This window comes from Thermobia domestica, chromosome 10 (assembly GCF_964235325.1).
Source record: "Thermobia domestica chromosome 10, izTheDome1.hap1.1, whole genome shotgun sequence".
Lineage (NCBI taxonomy): Eukaryota > Metazoa > Arthropoda > Insecta > Zygentoma > Lepismatidae > Thermobia > Thermobia domestica.
This window is the reverse complement of record NC_137463.1, coordinates 207,940,262-207,956,865: the sequence shown is the minus strand read 5'-3', so window position 1 is coordinate 207,956,865 and position 16,604 is coordinate 207,940,262. Positions and strand designations below refer to the sequence as shown.

Below are 16,604 nucleotides of genomic sequence, written 5' to 3'. Positions count from 1 at the left end.
AAAAAAATCGGACAAAATTAAATAATACACAAAACATTAAACATTCCGACACAAAATTGAACTAAGTAAACAAATCCTCTTGCCACTATCATCGTGCAGTTTGTTTAATGCAAGTCAAACTGTACCTGTCTAATTCGGTTACGAAATAACACAAATATGTTGAATCTAATAACGCTAAGAGTTTGGGTAAGCTTTTTTGGCTATTGCCTCTCAAGAACTTGGTGGACCATAACTATCACATATTTAAAATTAGCTTTATCAACGTTAGGAATGTAGCTGGTCTAATTTCAATTAGATGTGACTAGTTTGATCAGAAAGAAAGCCTGCTAATGTGGGACATTTTTCATCCACCACTTCTTAAAGCAAGCACCACTATATTTGAGTTTCTTGAACTGTTTCGTCTGTTGGAGCAGTTAAGCGTTGTTTTCATCGTTCCAACGAGCGAGGCCGTGGAAACACGTACAAGGTACTTCGATCACTTGCAAAGAAATTGCTATCGAACGAGAAACACGCTATATCACAAATCATATCTGTACAACATACGGGAAAACGTGTTTAATAATGATTTTACTTTATAATGTTAAGCTTTACAATTATACTACTCACATAATAAAGTTATTTTTTATTTTTATTTATTTATTTATATTTATTTATTTATTTATTTATTTATTTATTTTTAACTGAAAATGTATTATATAAAACATAAACGGAAAATGTAATCAAATAAAACCATATTTTTCTATAAAATGTAATATTGGAAAAGAAGTTTCCAAAGTATTGAGATATACTTCAGTTTAATGTTCTGGGTTATTACTTACATGCATATACTCTTTCATAATTTCTTGTATTTGGTGTTATAAACGAAAGAATGGATGATAAACCTAAATACTATATAATAGGCACACTTGTCCCGCAAGAAATTTATATAGTTCCGACTACAACTACTATTATTATTAGACCTTCCCGCTGGTCCAGTGACTCCTTATTCCTTAAAACACTAGGTTTCATAGTCACATTTTCTTGCTTTCAGGACGAAATATCAATAAAGGAAGAAGTTGAAGATATTTGCATGGAGAGTGGAAATACTATTCCTGTGAAATATGGTATGCAAAAAACATCAGAAGCAGTGCCTGAGTATTCAGTTGAAGAGGACACGCGAGACGCAGAAACAAAAACAGTAGACAACACATATACTACTGAGTAAGAGTTCTCATTAACGAAGTATATAAGATTCATTAAGATGATATGACTCTCATTCTCTTCTCCTTTGTGATTAGGTGTCACAAAAAAGTAGTTTCATCCTGTAACCGTTCAAGGTGTTAATCGACGAACAGCTGGTTACATTTATATGGATAAAAATTCTCTTAACAAGCATATAGGCCCAATCGGGAAGATTCCAGAGTTCGGAATTCAAACGCTGTGTCTCTTCCTTGAAAGTAAAACGTCGATCTTAATCTGTTAGCAAGACAAAATAAATAATTTAAAGCAAAATAACACTGGATTACGAATATAGTAATTTATAGTTACGCATTTATTTACTGTAGATCTAAATTAGGTTTACTAAACAAGATCGTAGGATGTTTTTAACAGCATAGGCGCATGCAGCTATCTTCAAGTCAGAAACACGTAGATATACATTATAAGACATGGTTAATATGCTCAGAGAACAAGAGTAAGATCAGACAGCACAACTACTGCTACACCAGATATTGCAACAACCTAATGCAATACATCTATTTTCACGTGCAAGCACGTTCGTTCAACACAAACAAGAAAAAAACAGAAGAACACTTGAAAAGATGGGCACATAATAGAATTTAGAGCAACGCTTATCAAGACATATCTATTTATTTAAGCTTTCTCCGCGATTCGTCTAGGTCGATACATAAATATTACCAAACATTTCATCATGATTCATATACGCGGATACATTAATACATTACTCATTAAATCGCAGCATGTTCTCATTCTCATTGCCTATTAAACCAATACTTTTATCATTTCCTCATTTTATTAATTATTTTTACAAAGCCCTCTTAAGATTCTGTAGCTCGAGAGTCACAGATCCCTCATTTCATAGAACGGAATTTTCTCATGAATGTATACAGCCTTATAGTACTGCTTAATTCATATTCTTATATTCATATATCAGCCATTACAGTATACTGAAATCTGAGTTTGATCAACATCTCTATAAAATTGCAATGTATGCAAATTGATAGACTTACTTGACATACTAGAACTTACGTATATCTATCCCGACGAAATCCATTTAAAAGCTGCATGACAGTTTAACATATATAACAATACGCTTGCGTGATTATTAAAACAATCGTCTTCGAACAATAAAATATAGCAACTGAATTCTTCTATGCCACTAAAACATCATATCTTACTTAATCGCTTTATTTTGAATCTATGCCTGGACTAGCTTCTTCATTCCTTCATATCTGGCATTACATAACTCCATATCATAATCTAAATCTTCTTAATTTATATATTAGTAATCTTAACAAATCAATCTATCTTCAAAACTGAATCTTATATCTGTCTTATTTGCACATACTATCTCCTATTTACTTAGCGATTGTCAATGCTACATTAATAAGCACTTTGTGCCACTCTTAAATCCCAACAGTGACAAAATTACAAATAATTTATTGAATTATGGCATATTAAGTCAATAAACTCTGTAAAAAGTAGTTTATATTTTAGTAACTCATTTGGCAGCTGAATAATCATCTATGTGTTTTACAATTTCCTATAGCAAATCTAACTATTAGAGAGGATCTATATACTGTTTATATGTTGAATTGCTTGCCCCTTTTGCAAGTTATTTATTTGATTTTAAGTTGGATTTAGAAAGGATAATAAACACACTTATTTTGCATTTTAGTAGATGTACCATTTATATAACAATTTTCTTTAACAACAATTCTTTCTTCTTTTCCTTATAAAGTATACGTGGCGACCATATTCATATATCTAATAATTATCTGAAGCCATACTACAATTATTATTCTATAAATCTACGAATATCATAACAATTGAATGACAAACTTAAACATCAAAATACTAATACAAAGATATATAAAATAAGACGGGCAATTTATACAAGAACGAATATTAATGGTATACAACACAATATGAATTATGTAATAACAAATGAAATATACACAAAGTTACATATTGAATATTAAACTATTTATAACAGGAACTAATTTAAAACGTAATATGGCCATTACAACGGATTCATTTGGGCTCATTACTATCCTTCATATTTTATTCTCTCACAGAATCTCTATCTTTAATGTTTGTCCATTAAAAATATTTGAATGGTCCATTTTGCATCCAATTGTAAATAAAACATTTTATTTTTAATCTAGGGCTGTCTAGCTAACAATAGTTGTCCATTTACATGTTTTATAGCTACATATTTTATATACAGTATTCATCTTCAAGTCAATATTTCTTATTTCATTCTCTTTTGCTCTGACTTTGAGTAATATAATTATGTAAACGCCACGAATCAACACACAAGAAGAATTTTAAAAACTTGTTGAGACATTACTTCGAAAAATGTTGCAATATTTCATGTGCATCCCCAGGTTTAATCTTCATATATATATATATATATATATATATATATATATATATATATATATATAACTTTTCAAAAACCTTCCCACAATATTTGTAGCTAACCTGATGAAGCATGCATGTCCACTGAAACGCGTTGGTTTCGGCCAGTATTTGAGACTTCTCTACAGTTTAATATTCTAGAAACATTTCGTATTGAATTATTACATCTATTTAAGAAAATAATATAACAAAGGTGGCTTGCCCTCAATTAACGTACCTCGAATTTGAAAGTATTAAAATTAATTAAAGCAATAAGGATTTTACTTACACTATTTTCAAACCATTAAGAATATGCAAAGAACTAGTAATGTTGATAGCAGCTCAGTTGATAGACCTGCAAGCAGAAGATCCAGGGTTCAAGAAATCTGGTTATTGTGATGCTCTATTCATTATCGTTCCACTCTTACTATCAAGTGCATATATATATATATATATATAAAATTGCATTGAATGCTATGGATTTCTTCCATAAGTGATTGTTTCATAAGCTTGAAAATTGATACTTCAGTACCAAAGCGTGACAAACAGAAAATTTGTCATGTAGCTTGTAGTTGAATTGGCAAATAATGCTCCCAGCAAGCAGGATATTGGAGTTGCATCCTCTCCGACTCAATTCTTATTTTTCTGTTACTTCGACATTATTTCAAAAGTATTTCTCTTGTTTTATATATATATTTCAGTGTAAAATTGCCAACATGGTGTATCTGGAACTATTCTTATAAATAAATATACTGAAGTTAAGCCTGATGCTCGCACACAATAGACCAGAAGTCATTCTATCATGTTTAAATCCATATAACAGAAGAAAACAGGATTATATACAAAAGATTTCAAGTACATGCCTTACGAAAGAACGACAAAATAGGTTAACATATTTCCAACGTAATGATCAAGTCATCATCATCATAGGTGTTATGATATTATTGGCAGGTCACTTGGTGCAGCTGAAAATCTTCCATGCTCCATGGTTTTCCGCTAACCTCTTCGTCTTCACGTACGAGTTTTTTGTTTTGATATTGTTCATTAATTATAATCTTCTTCACCTCCTCCCTCTTTCTTACCCTCTAACACGTCCCTCATTATACATTTCCTTTTTAACTAATGTCCCTTTTCTTAATAAATCTAAAGTTGTTCTCTTCTCCCCCACCAATCCTAAGATCCCTCTCGTTCGTTTTCCGCTCGACCCAGCTAATTCTCTCCATTTTTCTACACACTCACATTTCGAAAGCTTCCAGCCGTTTTTGATCATTTTTGCGTAACGTCCATGTTTCTGCCCCATACAGCACAATACTCCACACGAAGATTTTATGAATATTTTTCTCAACTCTTTATTCTAAGTCCCACAAAACAGACTGTTCCTCCTAAAGGCTTATATCACCATTCCTATCCTTGATTTCATTTTACGTTCACCCTTCATATCATCACTAATAATGCTACCCAGGTATCGAAAACTAGTCGCCTGTTCTATTTTCTCCTCTCGTATTTCTATATTTGACACCGACCACTTTGTTTCAATGACCATGCCTTCTGTCCTTCTCACATTTAGTTTCATCCCACATTCTTCACAGCCCTTCCTCAAGTTTTCTAACATCTTATTGATTTTCTCTTCAGATTCCGCAACAAGCACCATATCATGTGCAAACCGTACACACCTAATCATTCTACTTCCTACTGAAATGCCATCTTCATTATGTAGGCTCTTTTCACTTTCTCATCTAGATAGTTGTTGGCGAGAGACAGCATCCCTGTCGAACTCCCCTTCCAATTGCACTCTCCTCTGTCATTTCCTCCCCTATTCTAACACTTTCTCATTGGTTCATATATAAGTTTCATAGGAGTCTTCGATCTTCCCATCTCAACTCAATCTTCTTCAAAACTTCCAACAATAATTCCCAATTTTTGCAATCAAAAGTCTTTTGTAGAAAGTAAATACCACATACACCTGTTTCCCTTTTTCTATAAACCTTTCACCGATCGTCCTTAATAATCCAATTGCATCTCTTCTGCCCTTACCTCTCCTGTCCCCGAACTGTTCCTCAACTTTTTTTATTTGGTATTCCGTACAACAGTCTCTTCAGAATTAATGCAAAATTTTTGTTGCATGAGATATGAGACTAGTAGTTCTATAATCCTTACATCTCTTTGGGTTCAATTTCTTAGTGATAGGTATTATTATCGTCTTCAGGAAGTCCTTTGTTACTTTCCTGTTTCATATATTCCATTGCACAGTCGAAACAATTCTTTCTTCCCCTTGTCTTCCATATTGTTAATGAATTCGATTGATATATTATCTATCCCATGCACAGTCAAAACAATTCTTTCTTCCTGTTGTCTTCCATATTGTTAATGAATTCGATTGATATATTATCTATCCCATGCACAGTCGAAACAATTCTTTCTTCCCCTTGTCTTCCATATTGTTAATAAATTCGATTGGTATATTATCTATCCCAGATACCTTTTCATTTTTAATCTCGGATATAACTTTTTCAAACTTATCCCGAGGAATACTGAACCCTTTATCATCCTCTCTACTTCATTTTCTACTTCAACATCTACGCCACACGCTCTATCCCTACTGTCGTATAAATCTCATATGTCATATAAATCTTGTATTCTTTCTATCTTCCTAGTACTTCACTTCTATCGCTTACTACTTTCGCATTCTTCGCGTATTTTCTACTGCTATCGTAATAACCCCTTGTTTCCTCCATAGTTCCATAGATTTCACCTCTTTGTACATTTCCTGATATTTCCTAACTCTTTCTAATTCTTCTGTGTCCTTACATTTTCTTTTGTAAAATACTTCCCTTACTCTCAGTTTCCCTTCGCAACTCGTTGTTTAACTTCCTGTACACCTTTGTGCCCTCTTCTGTATCAACTTGTTTCCACGTCTCGTCTTTTCTTCATCTTCTGCAACATCTGTTCTGTAATCCATGGTTTCTTAGCCGTTTTGTGTTCGCGGTAACCTATTACCTCTTTTGCAGCCAGCTGTATGCAAAGTTTAATATGCTTCCACCATCTGTTACTACCTGCACCTATCTTTCCTCGTTTAAGTATTTTTCTTAGAATTTCTCAACGAAAAGATTTCTTAAATGATCGTTTTTCAACTTTTCAGTATTTATATCTTGTTGCCTACTTTCCTTCTGCCTACATTTTTCAGTTGAATATCACTTTGCCCAGCACGAGATTATGATCAGAGAAAATGTAAGCCATAGGAAGGGTCTTCGCGTTGTTTAAGCTATTCCGATACCTGTCCTAAATCATAACATAGTCTATCTGATATCTTTCGCCGTCTATTAGAGATTTCCATGTATATCTTCTTTTCTTATGCTGATTGAACCACGTGTTTCCAATTACTAGCGAAGTCTGTGTACAGAAATTGATCAGTCCCTCTCCCCTTTCATTTCTATTGCCTAAACCATATTTGGCTGCGACACTACCTTCCGGTTTTTCTCCCACAAGTGCATTGAAATCTTCCATCATATTTACACATGAACCCCTCTTCTTTTTGTCCATAATTTCGTCTATTTTCTCATAATTTTCCTCTGCTGCTTCAATTGTATGCGAAGTCGTCGGTGCATATGCCATTGTCACTACTAGATCCTTTCTTTTCCCTTTAACATCATAACTTTATCGTCAGCATATTCTACTTTCACTACCTTATTCAAGCGCTTACCTTATTCAAGCGCTTACCAGCTACAGCATCATGATAGCCCTTTTCTTCCTGAGTAAAACATTCCATATCCTTCGCTGTTCAACACTTTATTACCTTCCCATCTAACTTCACAAACTTCTACCAAATCTCGATTATTTTCTAATTTCCCTCCCTGTACATGATACGTTCGTTCCAAGTCCCTATCCTAAATATTTTGCTATTACATGTATTTCTTTCCCTATCTATCCTCTCTACATTGTTACTTTTTCGTACAATAGTCTTTCCGAGGACATCCCTCTCGCGGAGATCCAAATGGGAAGATAATTTACCTCCGGAATTATATTTTGACCTGCGATAGACCATTGTACATATGTTCTCTTTCTGCTGTCAGCAAACTAAGGAAAAATAGAGTGATGGTTTCCCGTAGCCTTCCACCCCACAATATCCCAGCCGTTAAAGTCACTCTGACCACCCTAGAGCTAATATCAAGTTGGCGTACCAATCGCTATGATTTCCGCCAAGTAGTTCACCCTAAGTGTCGAGACATGTTAGAGACAATAAGCATAATGATCAACTGGAATCTTACTGAATTTCCCATGTTCGCTTGCTTCAAACCTCTGATTGTTAAAATGTTATGGTTGTAAACTTGACTCTGTACTAGCCGAAATACCCGTTCCAGGAAAAGGAAGGATAACATTTATGCAATAAATCGTATTTGAAGGTAAAATTTTAAAACTGAGTGAAATGAGTAATAATTGAAGAGCAACGCCTTCGGTATTGCCTCTCTCAATTTGAGTTTAATAAATAAATTAAGAATAACATCGTCTTCGGCATTGTGCACAATTAATTAGTAACAAAGGGAAAGGCCTTGAGTGTTGCCTCTGTCAGCTTCAAGATCAGCTGCCGTTTCCATTCTTGCTTAAATGTCAACGGGAATCTCACCAATCACCTAAGCAATCCCGAAAACTACGAATTTCGCACTAAATCGTCATTTTAGATATGTTATTTTTCACGTTCTCCCCAAACCCCCACGACGATGGGAGCTAAAGTTGGTCTCGAACGACAGTGGAAGTGTTACTATTCATGTAAGCGACACCGAAAACAATGAATTTAACACTAATATCCGGCGTTCCAGTTATTTATCATCTTCCCTTATGGAGATATGGAAAACCCGGGAAACGTGGGAGACCCGGGATATCATTATTCATCATGGTTCGAATTCCACATTAAGTTGTAAGTTCAAGTCTTATAAACCTCACTGCTGAAAGGGACACTAAACTCAAAAAAATTAATAAATAAATAAATCAAATCAATTGACACCCTAATTTTCCTCCGTGCTGAAACTTGAAAAAAGTGTTTCGTAGGCGATTAGGTCTGATGAAAATCGATCTGTATATCAAAGGATCTTTCCTAGTAAGATAGTGAAATCTGACCTCGATCCAAATTGAGTCACTATTGACCCGAAACGTTACCCTTGAACTAAAACTACCTCAAAAAATTTTTGACACTCCACCCCCTCCCCTTATAGAATTATCGTATACATGCTCAAAATTGAATATTTTTTAATTGAATATTTTATTGGTAGGGGTGATCGAAAAATTTTGAAAGTTTCACAGATTGTAGTTGCTATTTAGATGTAAATGTGGATTTTTTTCAAAATCATCGATGCGTATTTTCTTTATTTTTTTGCGTGTTGAAAATTTCAAAAAATTGTAGGAAAAAATTTTCGGGGGGACACGTCGCTGATTTTTTGATTAAAAATTTGTTATACCATTAGGTACAACATATATTTTTTTCGGGGCCTGAAAGTGATGGCAACATTGTCAAAAATAAATAAAACTGAAAACAAACGTGTTTTTTCGGGCTCAAAAAAACTCGCGTCGCCTGAACGTATCTATCAGTGCTTGCTTCACTGGCCGCACACAGTGGCACTCTCTACTGGTAGCGCTCTCTACCTCGAGCTGAGTGTAAATTTGTTGTGCAAGAGTCGTTAAAGTGGAAGCACTGTTACGGAGACATATTTGGTGTTTCTATTCCGAAATGGACCCAATCGAAGCAGCCGAAGAACAACAGAAGCGGAAGGGACGCAAAAGAAAGGAAAACTGTCAACTTTGGCAAACAATTATTTGAAGGGGCTCTCACCTTCAGGGCAATAAAATGGTGGAAAAACTGTGGAAAAAACACATTTGTTTTCAGTTTTATTTATTTTTGACAATGTTGCCATCACTTTCAGGCCCCGAATAAAATATATGTTGTACCTAAGGGTATATCAAATTTCTAGCCAAAAAATCAGCGACATATCCCCCCTAAATTTTTTTCCTACAATTTTTTTAAATTTTCAACATGCAAAAAATAAAGAAAATACGCATCGTTGATTTAAAAAAAAATGTATATTTACACCTAAGTAGTATCTACAATCTGTGAAACTTTCAAAATTTTTCTATACCCCCACCAAAATTAAAAAATATTCAATTTTGAGCATGTATGATACGATAATTCTGTAAGGGTAGGGGGTGGGGGTCAAAAATGTTTTTGAGGTAGTTTTAGTTCAAGGGTAACCTTTTGGGTCAATAGCGACCTAATTTGGATCAAGGGCCGATTTCACTATCTTATTAGGAAAGACACTTTACTGACTCTAGGTCACTTCTTTCTATGCGAAGAGATGACGGCAGACAGATATACAGATACACACACGATTTTATTATTATTGTTAAAAAAGCTACTCGAGGGAATAAATCAGCTACTTTCTGGGAAGTTCCTATCCAACATTTGGAAAAGTGTTATCTGACCAGCCCAAAACAGTATAATGGACTATGGCCATGCATACCGCCACTAAATGTCGTACGGAAAATTCCCAATGGTGATAATCGATATTAACCAAAGCACGATATTCGATATGCTTTGGACAAAATTCAAATAAGTTTCTTGTGTTGTAAATGCTTCCAAAAATAATTGATTTATCATTTATGATCATGGAATTCCATCCGTAGACCATCGTATCGAGACTGCTGTTATATACTTTAATCTTTACTTTGAGTTTTCATGTTTACAGTAAATACCTAGTGTATTTATGGTAATAATTAGTGTGTTTGCTATTCCAGACACATGAAATTTGCTTCGTCCGGTACAACATTAGGTTCTTCCAAATCAGGATTTTTTTTTTTTTTTTTTTTTTTAAGTTTATCGAAACATGTTTCACCAGATAAAACATGTTTGTTCGGATCATCGCTTAATTTCCTAGTGAGACAGGGTGACATAAAGGAAAATGTAACGTTTTCTTTATCCTCTGTTCTGATCGCTGTGAAATGTTCAACTGCTTCCATAATCATCGTGCCACATTTTTCTGACAAAGATCTAGTTTATTCTGTACATGTTTGTTTTCATCTGTGAGCTCCTGGTTTGTTCTTGCACACATTTTATTTTATCGAAGGGTTTGTTGAAGTTAGCAAATGTCACGTGTACCAACGAAGTCCAAGAGTTCCAAACTCACGTGTGATCTGTCTTTCAACTTTCCTGTAATTATTGACAATAAAGCTAGATACATTGCATTTGCTGCTCTAGAGTTAGCTTGATAATCGCTATTTTGTTACTCTAGCCACTGGTGTTTGTCCATTCTAAACTCACTGATATCGCATGTTAGTTCTTTGTGTGTAAATTTACAGCTATCGCCTTATTTTCAGCTGATTTCGTAGTGACAAATCTAAATATGATGTAATTACTTTGTGCCAGTCTGCAGATGTTAGATTTAATATGCTGTACAACTGCCTAGACTAAATAAAAAGGTCTAATAGAAATAACATTTTAAAGTCAAAATCAAAATAATGTTTCGAGATGATAGATGGTTATTATAGATTTATTGTTACGTATAAATGATTTCCCGTTAAAATATGTGTTCTTTTATGAAAACGCTTCATATTCACCGCAGTTATTGCAAGAATTAAAGAAGTTTCGAGGAACACGGTCCCTAGCAGCAGATTACTTAAGATAAAAGCATATGAGAAGGTGAAAAGGTGAAAGGATAAAAATGATTCGAAGTAAATATAAATATACCACTTCACGTCAAAGAATCATTTTGCGAATAAACCGTCGTATCTCACTAAGAAGTTACTCACTGTTCACTGATTGCAGGGTTTAATTTATGAATGTGAAGAGACCTCTCAATTTTAAGGTCAGTCGTAGTTTTTGCTTTATCCTGAAATATTATGTTTATTTTTCTCAAGATAATATTGCTAATGTGCGTTTAATGAATAATGCAAAAACTACGACTGAGCGCAACAGTAAGGAATCTTTTCGCATTCATAAAAAATACTCGACATTCTATCTGGACAAAGGGGAAATTAATCCGATTTGGAGTGATCTTTTACCAAATACTAGCGCCAGTTAGTAAGAAGTAGAAATAACAACAGTGGGCAAAGACTAGCTTCGTAGTGAGTTACAACGATGAATTTGACATAGGATCGTTTAACGTGAAGTGATGTATTTGTCTTGAATATTTTTTTATCTCCTTTTCATCTTCTCACGTTTTCACCTTTTAAACTTTTTTCAGACTTAAGTAAGATGATGATGAGAACCATGTTAATCGAAAGGGTTCCTTACTTCTTGAGATTATTGTAGTGAGTATGAACTACTGTATTTCATTTTACTTGCTATGCTGACTATTATCACTTCTCACAGTTTATGCTTCTATGTGTTATTTATTTTACAGGCATCAGTCTGCAAATGAGTGTGAAACTTACCCTAGTCACGAAAATCTAGCAAGTTCGACAGTTTCAGATTTTGTACAATCAGAATGTTTTAATTGTAATAAGTGTCCTGAAAGTTTTTCGTCAAGTGCAGTACTCTCTCAACATAAACTCCAACATACAATTAATTCGGACGAGATCATAAAAGACACTTTGGAAGGTGGGACTGGATATCCATGTCATAGCTGTAGCAATATTTTTGAGACTGAGAACACATTACTGAAACATCTTAAAAGCTTCCATAGTTACAAAGTCAGCAAGCCTTTTAGGCACAAACGGGTAAGGTCGCTTTCTCGGAAACCTAAACGATCAACGCAGGACAACCTAACAATGAACCAAAGCCATGGAATATCCTCTAACGATTGTACAGATATGAGCTTTCGTTGTGATTTGTGTGAAGCTGAATTTCCAAGTGAAGCACATTTACATGATCATACAGAAAAGCACAACGGGGAGAAAATCAAGCGATATTCTTGCAGTAAATGTGGACAAACATTTTCTTCCTCTGGAAATATTTTATCACATTTGTGTCAGGAAGGTTGTAAAGTCGAAGATGTTAAGCATAAAATTAAGCATGCAGAAGTGCATCTGCGAGATATATCCACTGAATTACATGTATGTAGAATTTGTGCTAAATCTTTTAAATGGGAGGATTATTTAAAACATTGTCAACAGAGTACTTGCATTAATTTGAAAGCTGAGAATGACATCATACTTGATAAGACAGTTGAGAGCAAGTCGACAGTACAAAACGATTATGCTTCACTACTGAATGAGGATAACCAGCCTGTTATTAAAAGAAGAATTAGACGAAAAGTCTGTCAGTCTATGCAGAAAAACTTACCAGAGATAGAGTGTCTAGAACGGCCGAAAGAGTTTAAGTGCAATATATATTCGAAATCATATGAATCTCGAAGCGCATATTACCTACATAAGAAGAGAGTGCATGTAAATCCCGAAAAATGTAGATGTAGATGCGGATTGGCCTATGTCGATCTTGAGAAACACATGCGACAGCATCATAAAAACAATTACACGTGTAATCATTGCGGAAAAACTTTTTTGTATGGAGCATCCTACACTATACATGGGGAAGTGCATACAGTAAAATCAAGTCTTCATAGCAGGAACGTTAAGTGTTCTGGCGTTCTTTGTAAAAGTTCTGTATAAATTACAGGAAAGTTTAAAAAAAAAAAAAACATTATATGCATATATGCATTATGAATGAAGTGGAAACCGTGCAAAACAGAAATTTCAAAGTCTTGATTTTGTTTCAGGAGGGTAATCGGTAATCGTCTAGTGTTGTTTTTACTTTTGCCCATACTACCAGCGTTAGGTACTGTTATCATCTTTCATAAATATTTTCTTTTCTGGAAACACCATATAACTATGACGCTAGTTGCGTCATCTTTACAATACAAAAACAGTGAAGAATTTTTGTTAATTTACATTATTGCATTTCTATTGGACTACTGGAATATTATGAAGTGATAATTTTGATATGTGTTCAAATATTTTATTTTGTTAAAAAAGGTTAAACTTGATTTTATATATTTTATACATGTACATACACATTTATTTATTTATGTGCATCTTTTCACAGCAGTCGTGCTAAGAACTGTTTTTCTTATTTCTTTGATATTTTTTTTCAGTACACGTCTTTTTTTTTTTTTTTTTTTTTTTTTGTCATATTAATTGATATTCTATTTCACTCTTAAATACAGTTTACAATTAACCTGTTTTCAATTTGACAGAAATTTTAGTTTAGATTATTGCTTGCTTGGTTTCTTCCACAATATTTCTACATTATGTTTCCATCTCGTAAGCTTGTGAATATTTTATTGGAGATCTATCAAGAAATTTCATTATTGTGTGTTTCTGTATCTTTTACTTGAGAATATTCCAGTTCTCTTACAAGCTGCTGGGTGATATCAACACAATAATGAAAACAGAAAACTACCATTATATGGTAAAACTATAAATATAAAGGGTTCTTAAACATGCAGTAAATCATTGTGTTAATACGAAAGTTTTATATTCTGTTGAATATGAGATGAAGAATTTATATTGATACATTGTAAGTTTTCTGTGAGTATGTTTGTAACTTAATTTTAAATGTTACAGTAAGTTTGTAAATTGAATTAAATAGTGTATGTCATTTCATATATTTAAGTGCGATCAGTTTTATAAAAAAATAATAATCAAGTAATAAGGCGTTTCTAAATAATAATGAAAAGGAAGCTTGTTTTCTCAAAGTAATATTTACTTTGTGCAAGTTTTTGATGAAATATATATATATATATATATATATATATATATATTTTTTTTTTTTTTGCCACTCAAAATTCTATCTAAGTCTAAACAGTTGTGAAATATTACTAGATTAGAAAATTAATTATTTAGTGAGTTCGCAGTAGGCTCTATATATAATACACATTTTTACTTTGCTATATTAAATTACTTTTTGCTTATACAGTGTTTAAATATGCAAATTATGATTTTCCTTTTAATGCTGTTGTTTTAGAAGATTTTGTTTGGCATAAATATAAACCAACATTTATAGATACGTATTTTATATACCTGGAGACAGATTTCTGAACATATAGACAAAGATACCAACAAAAGACATTTGTTCTCATCGAAATTTACATAAGCTTTAATGTTCCTAGTTAAGATAATTTCCAGGAATTAAACAAACTAATGATTTAGAATATATTTTTATATCAATATAGAATTTTATAAGTAATTATATTTTTTGAGTAATTATTGCTGTACTAGTTAGGATGATTCTAGAAATCAAAATTAGTCATAAAGATACAAGAAAGTTACTAAAGTTGTCTTACAATTTAAAAAAAAATGAAACGAGCAATGGATAGACAACTTTTTTCTTGTGAACAAATAACTTAATCTAAATTTGAATGATAGTTTGTGGATGCAGTTAGAGTTTTGTACTCAAGAATACTTCTTTTTTATCTGTACGAATCTTATAATAAGCTTCCTTGCGAAAACTAAACATATAACTCCGAATGTAAGTGATTTATTACCTGGAATGGTGTTCCATTCTTTTCTTATGAGTAAAGTTACGTGAGTTCCTATTTTCTCATACTCCTTCGTAATCCTTTTCCCAAAAAAAGTTAAAGTTTTAGTGAAAGCTAAGGAATAAATTTCACGAGAATATACTAATTCAATTAAATCCTTATTTTGATAAATTATGCGTTGAGTCTATACAATAATAACAACAAAATTCAAATATGACATAATTACTAATTGAGAAGACAGTACCTTCAAACATACTTTTAGTGGTTCATGATAACAAAGTCTGAAAAAATTAGTTAAATGATATTAGTACATTATATACGCTTACTTAATAGAACTTCAGAAAATTGATCAGTATTAATTCTCACAAATAAAGCCTGCAGAGTAGCACAATTTGATTTCAAACATCTGTCTTTTTGTGCTAAATAATGTAATAAGATCAAACAAATCATTGTTTGATCAATCAACTTTATGTTTACATTCCTTCTAGAAGATCCATTGTTATGTTTAAATAATGGAAGATATTCTCTGTTATTTTGTTCATTCTCTCAGTTTGTTGTCTAACTGTAATATTGCGATGATAAAATACTGTACAAAACCCATGAACCTTAAGCATATTTATTAAGTATGATATTAGAATTTTTAATCAGTATTTTATAACAAGCTACATTGAATTTGAGAACAATTATTTACGTAACCATCAACTTTCTATCAGAGAACCAACAAACTACATTATAAGAGCGGGGTATGGAAAGACAGAGAAAGTATGTTGAAGTATTTAACATCTTCATAAAGAAAATGCCAACACAAGAACATAGGTTAAAAATAATTTTACACTGCTTTGGATTATTACAAAAATAATTTTATGTTTATAGCTTGTTTAGATATTTCACGACAGGATTAGTTTAAATAATAATTACCAAAAGCTATATTAAGTTATTTAATAGATAACTAGTAATATGTTTTATTTCTTTTTAAAATTGCCAGTGTGAAGTTTAGAAAATGGCGATAAGCTCTCTGTGTTTCTGAGTATTCTTATTTTAATTTCGCAGTCTGCGGAAACGAAATCAAAACAATATCGAGAATAGATAGCTACATAATTTAGAATTTTAATGTCTTGTAACATATCCTGTACTATCCCCCGCCAAATATTTTTTCCCAAAAGAGAACACGCAAAGCAATGCATTTGACAGAGATGTCGTGAAGCGTGTTTCCGCTTGTTACTTTATAAATATGAATGTTATGTTTATATTTTTGTATTCGAATATATATATATATATTTTTTTATTTTGGGCAATGCAATGACTCACGCTCTTTGTTTTATTATAAGTGAAGAGAAATAAAAATAATACAGCCATTTTTTGTCTATTATTTTCCTTATGAAAGCTATATTACTGAACCAGACTTCATATGAAAGAAAATGTTACCCACAGTATAACATACTTTAATGTCAATGTTGCAACTTGCGTTGTTTTGCAGTTCCAACACCCTACTAGCAATGGAATAATTCTTCTAGTGAGACCAGT

General features: G+C 32.8%; 1 protein-coding gene across 1 annotated transcript in view; it reads left to right on the top strand.

Annotated features, from left to right (window-relative positions):
- LOC145662157 (uncharacterized) overlaps nucleotides 1–13,721 on the top strand; it is a 56,308-nt gene extending 42,587 nt beyond the window's left edge. Inside the window, exons 4-5 of the mRNA XM_081727491.1 lie at nucleotides 1,031–1,200; nucleotides 12,006–13,721. Of these exons, the coding sequence (XP_081583617.1) occupies nucleotides 1,031–1,200; nucleotides 12,006–13,212 (1,377 nt within the window). The 3' untranslated portion in view covers nucleotides 13,213–13,721. The remainder of the gene's footprint in view (nucleotides 1–1,030; nucleotides 1,201–12,005) is intronic.
- The last annotated feature ends 2,883 nt before the right edge of the window (nucleotides 13,722–16,604 follow it).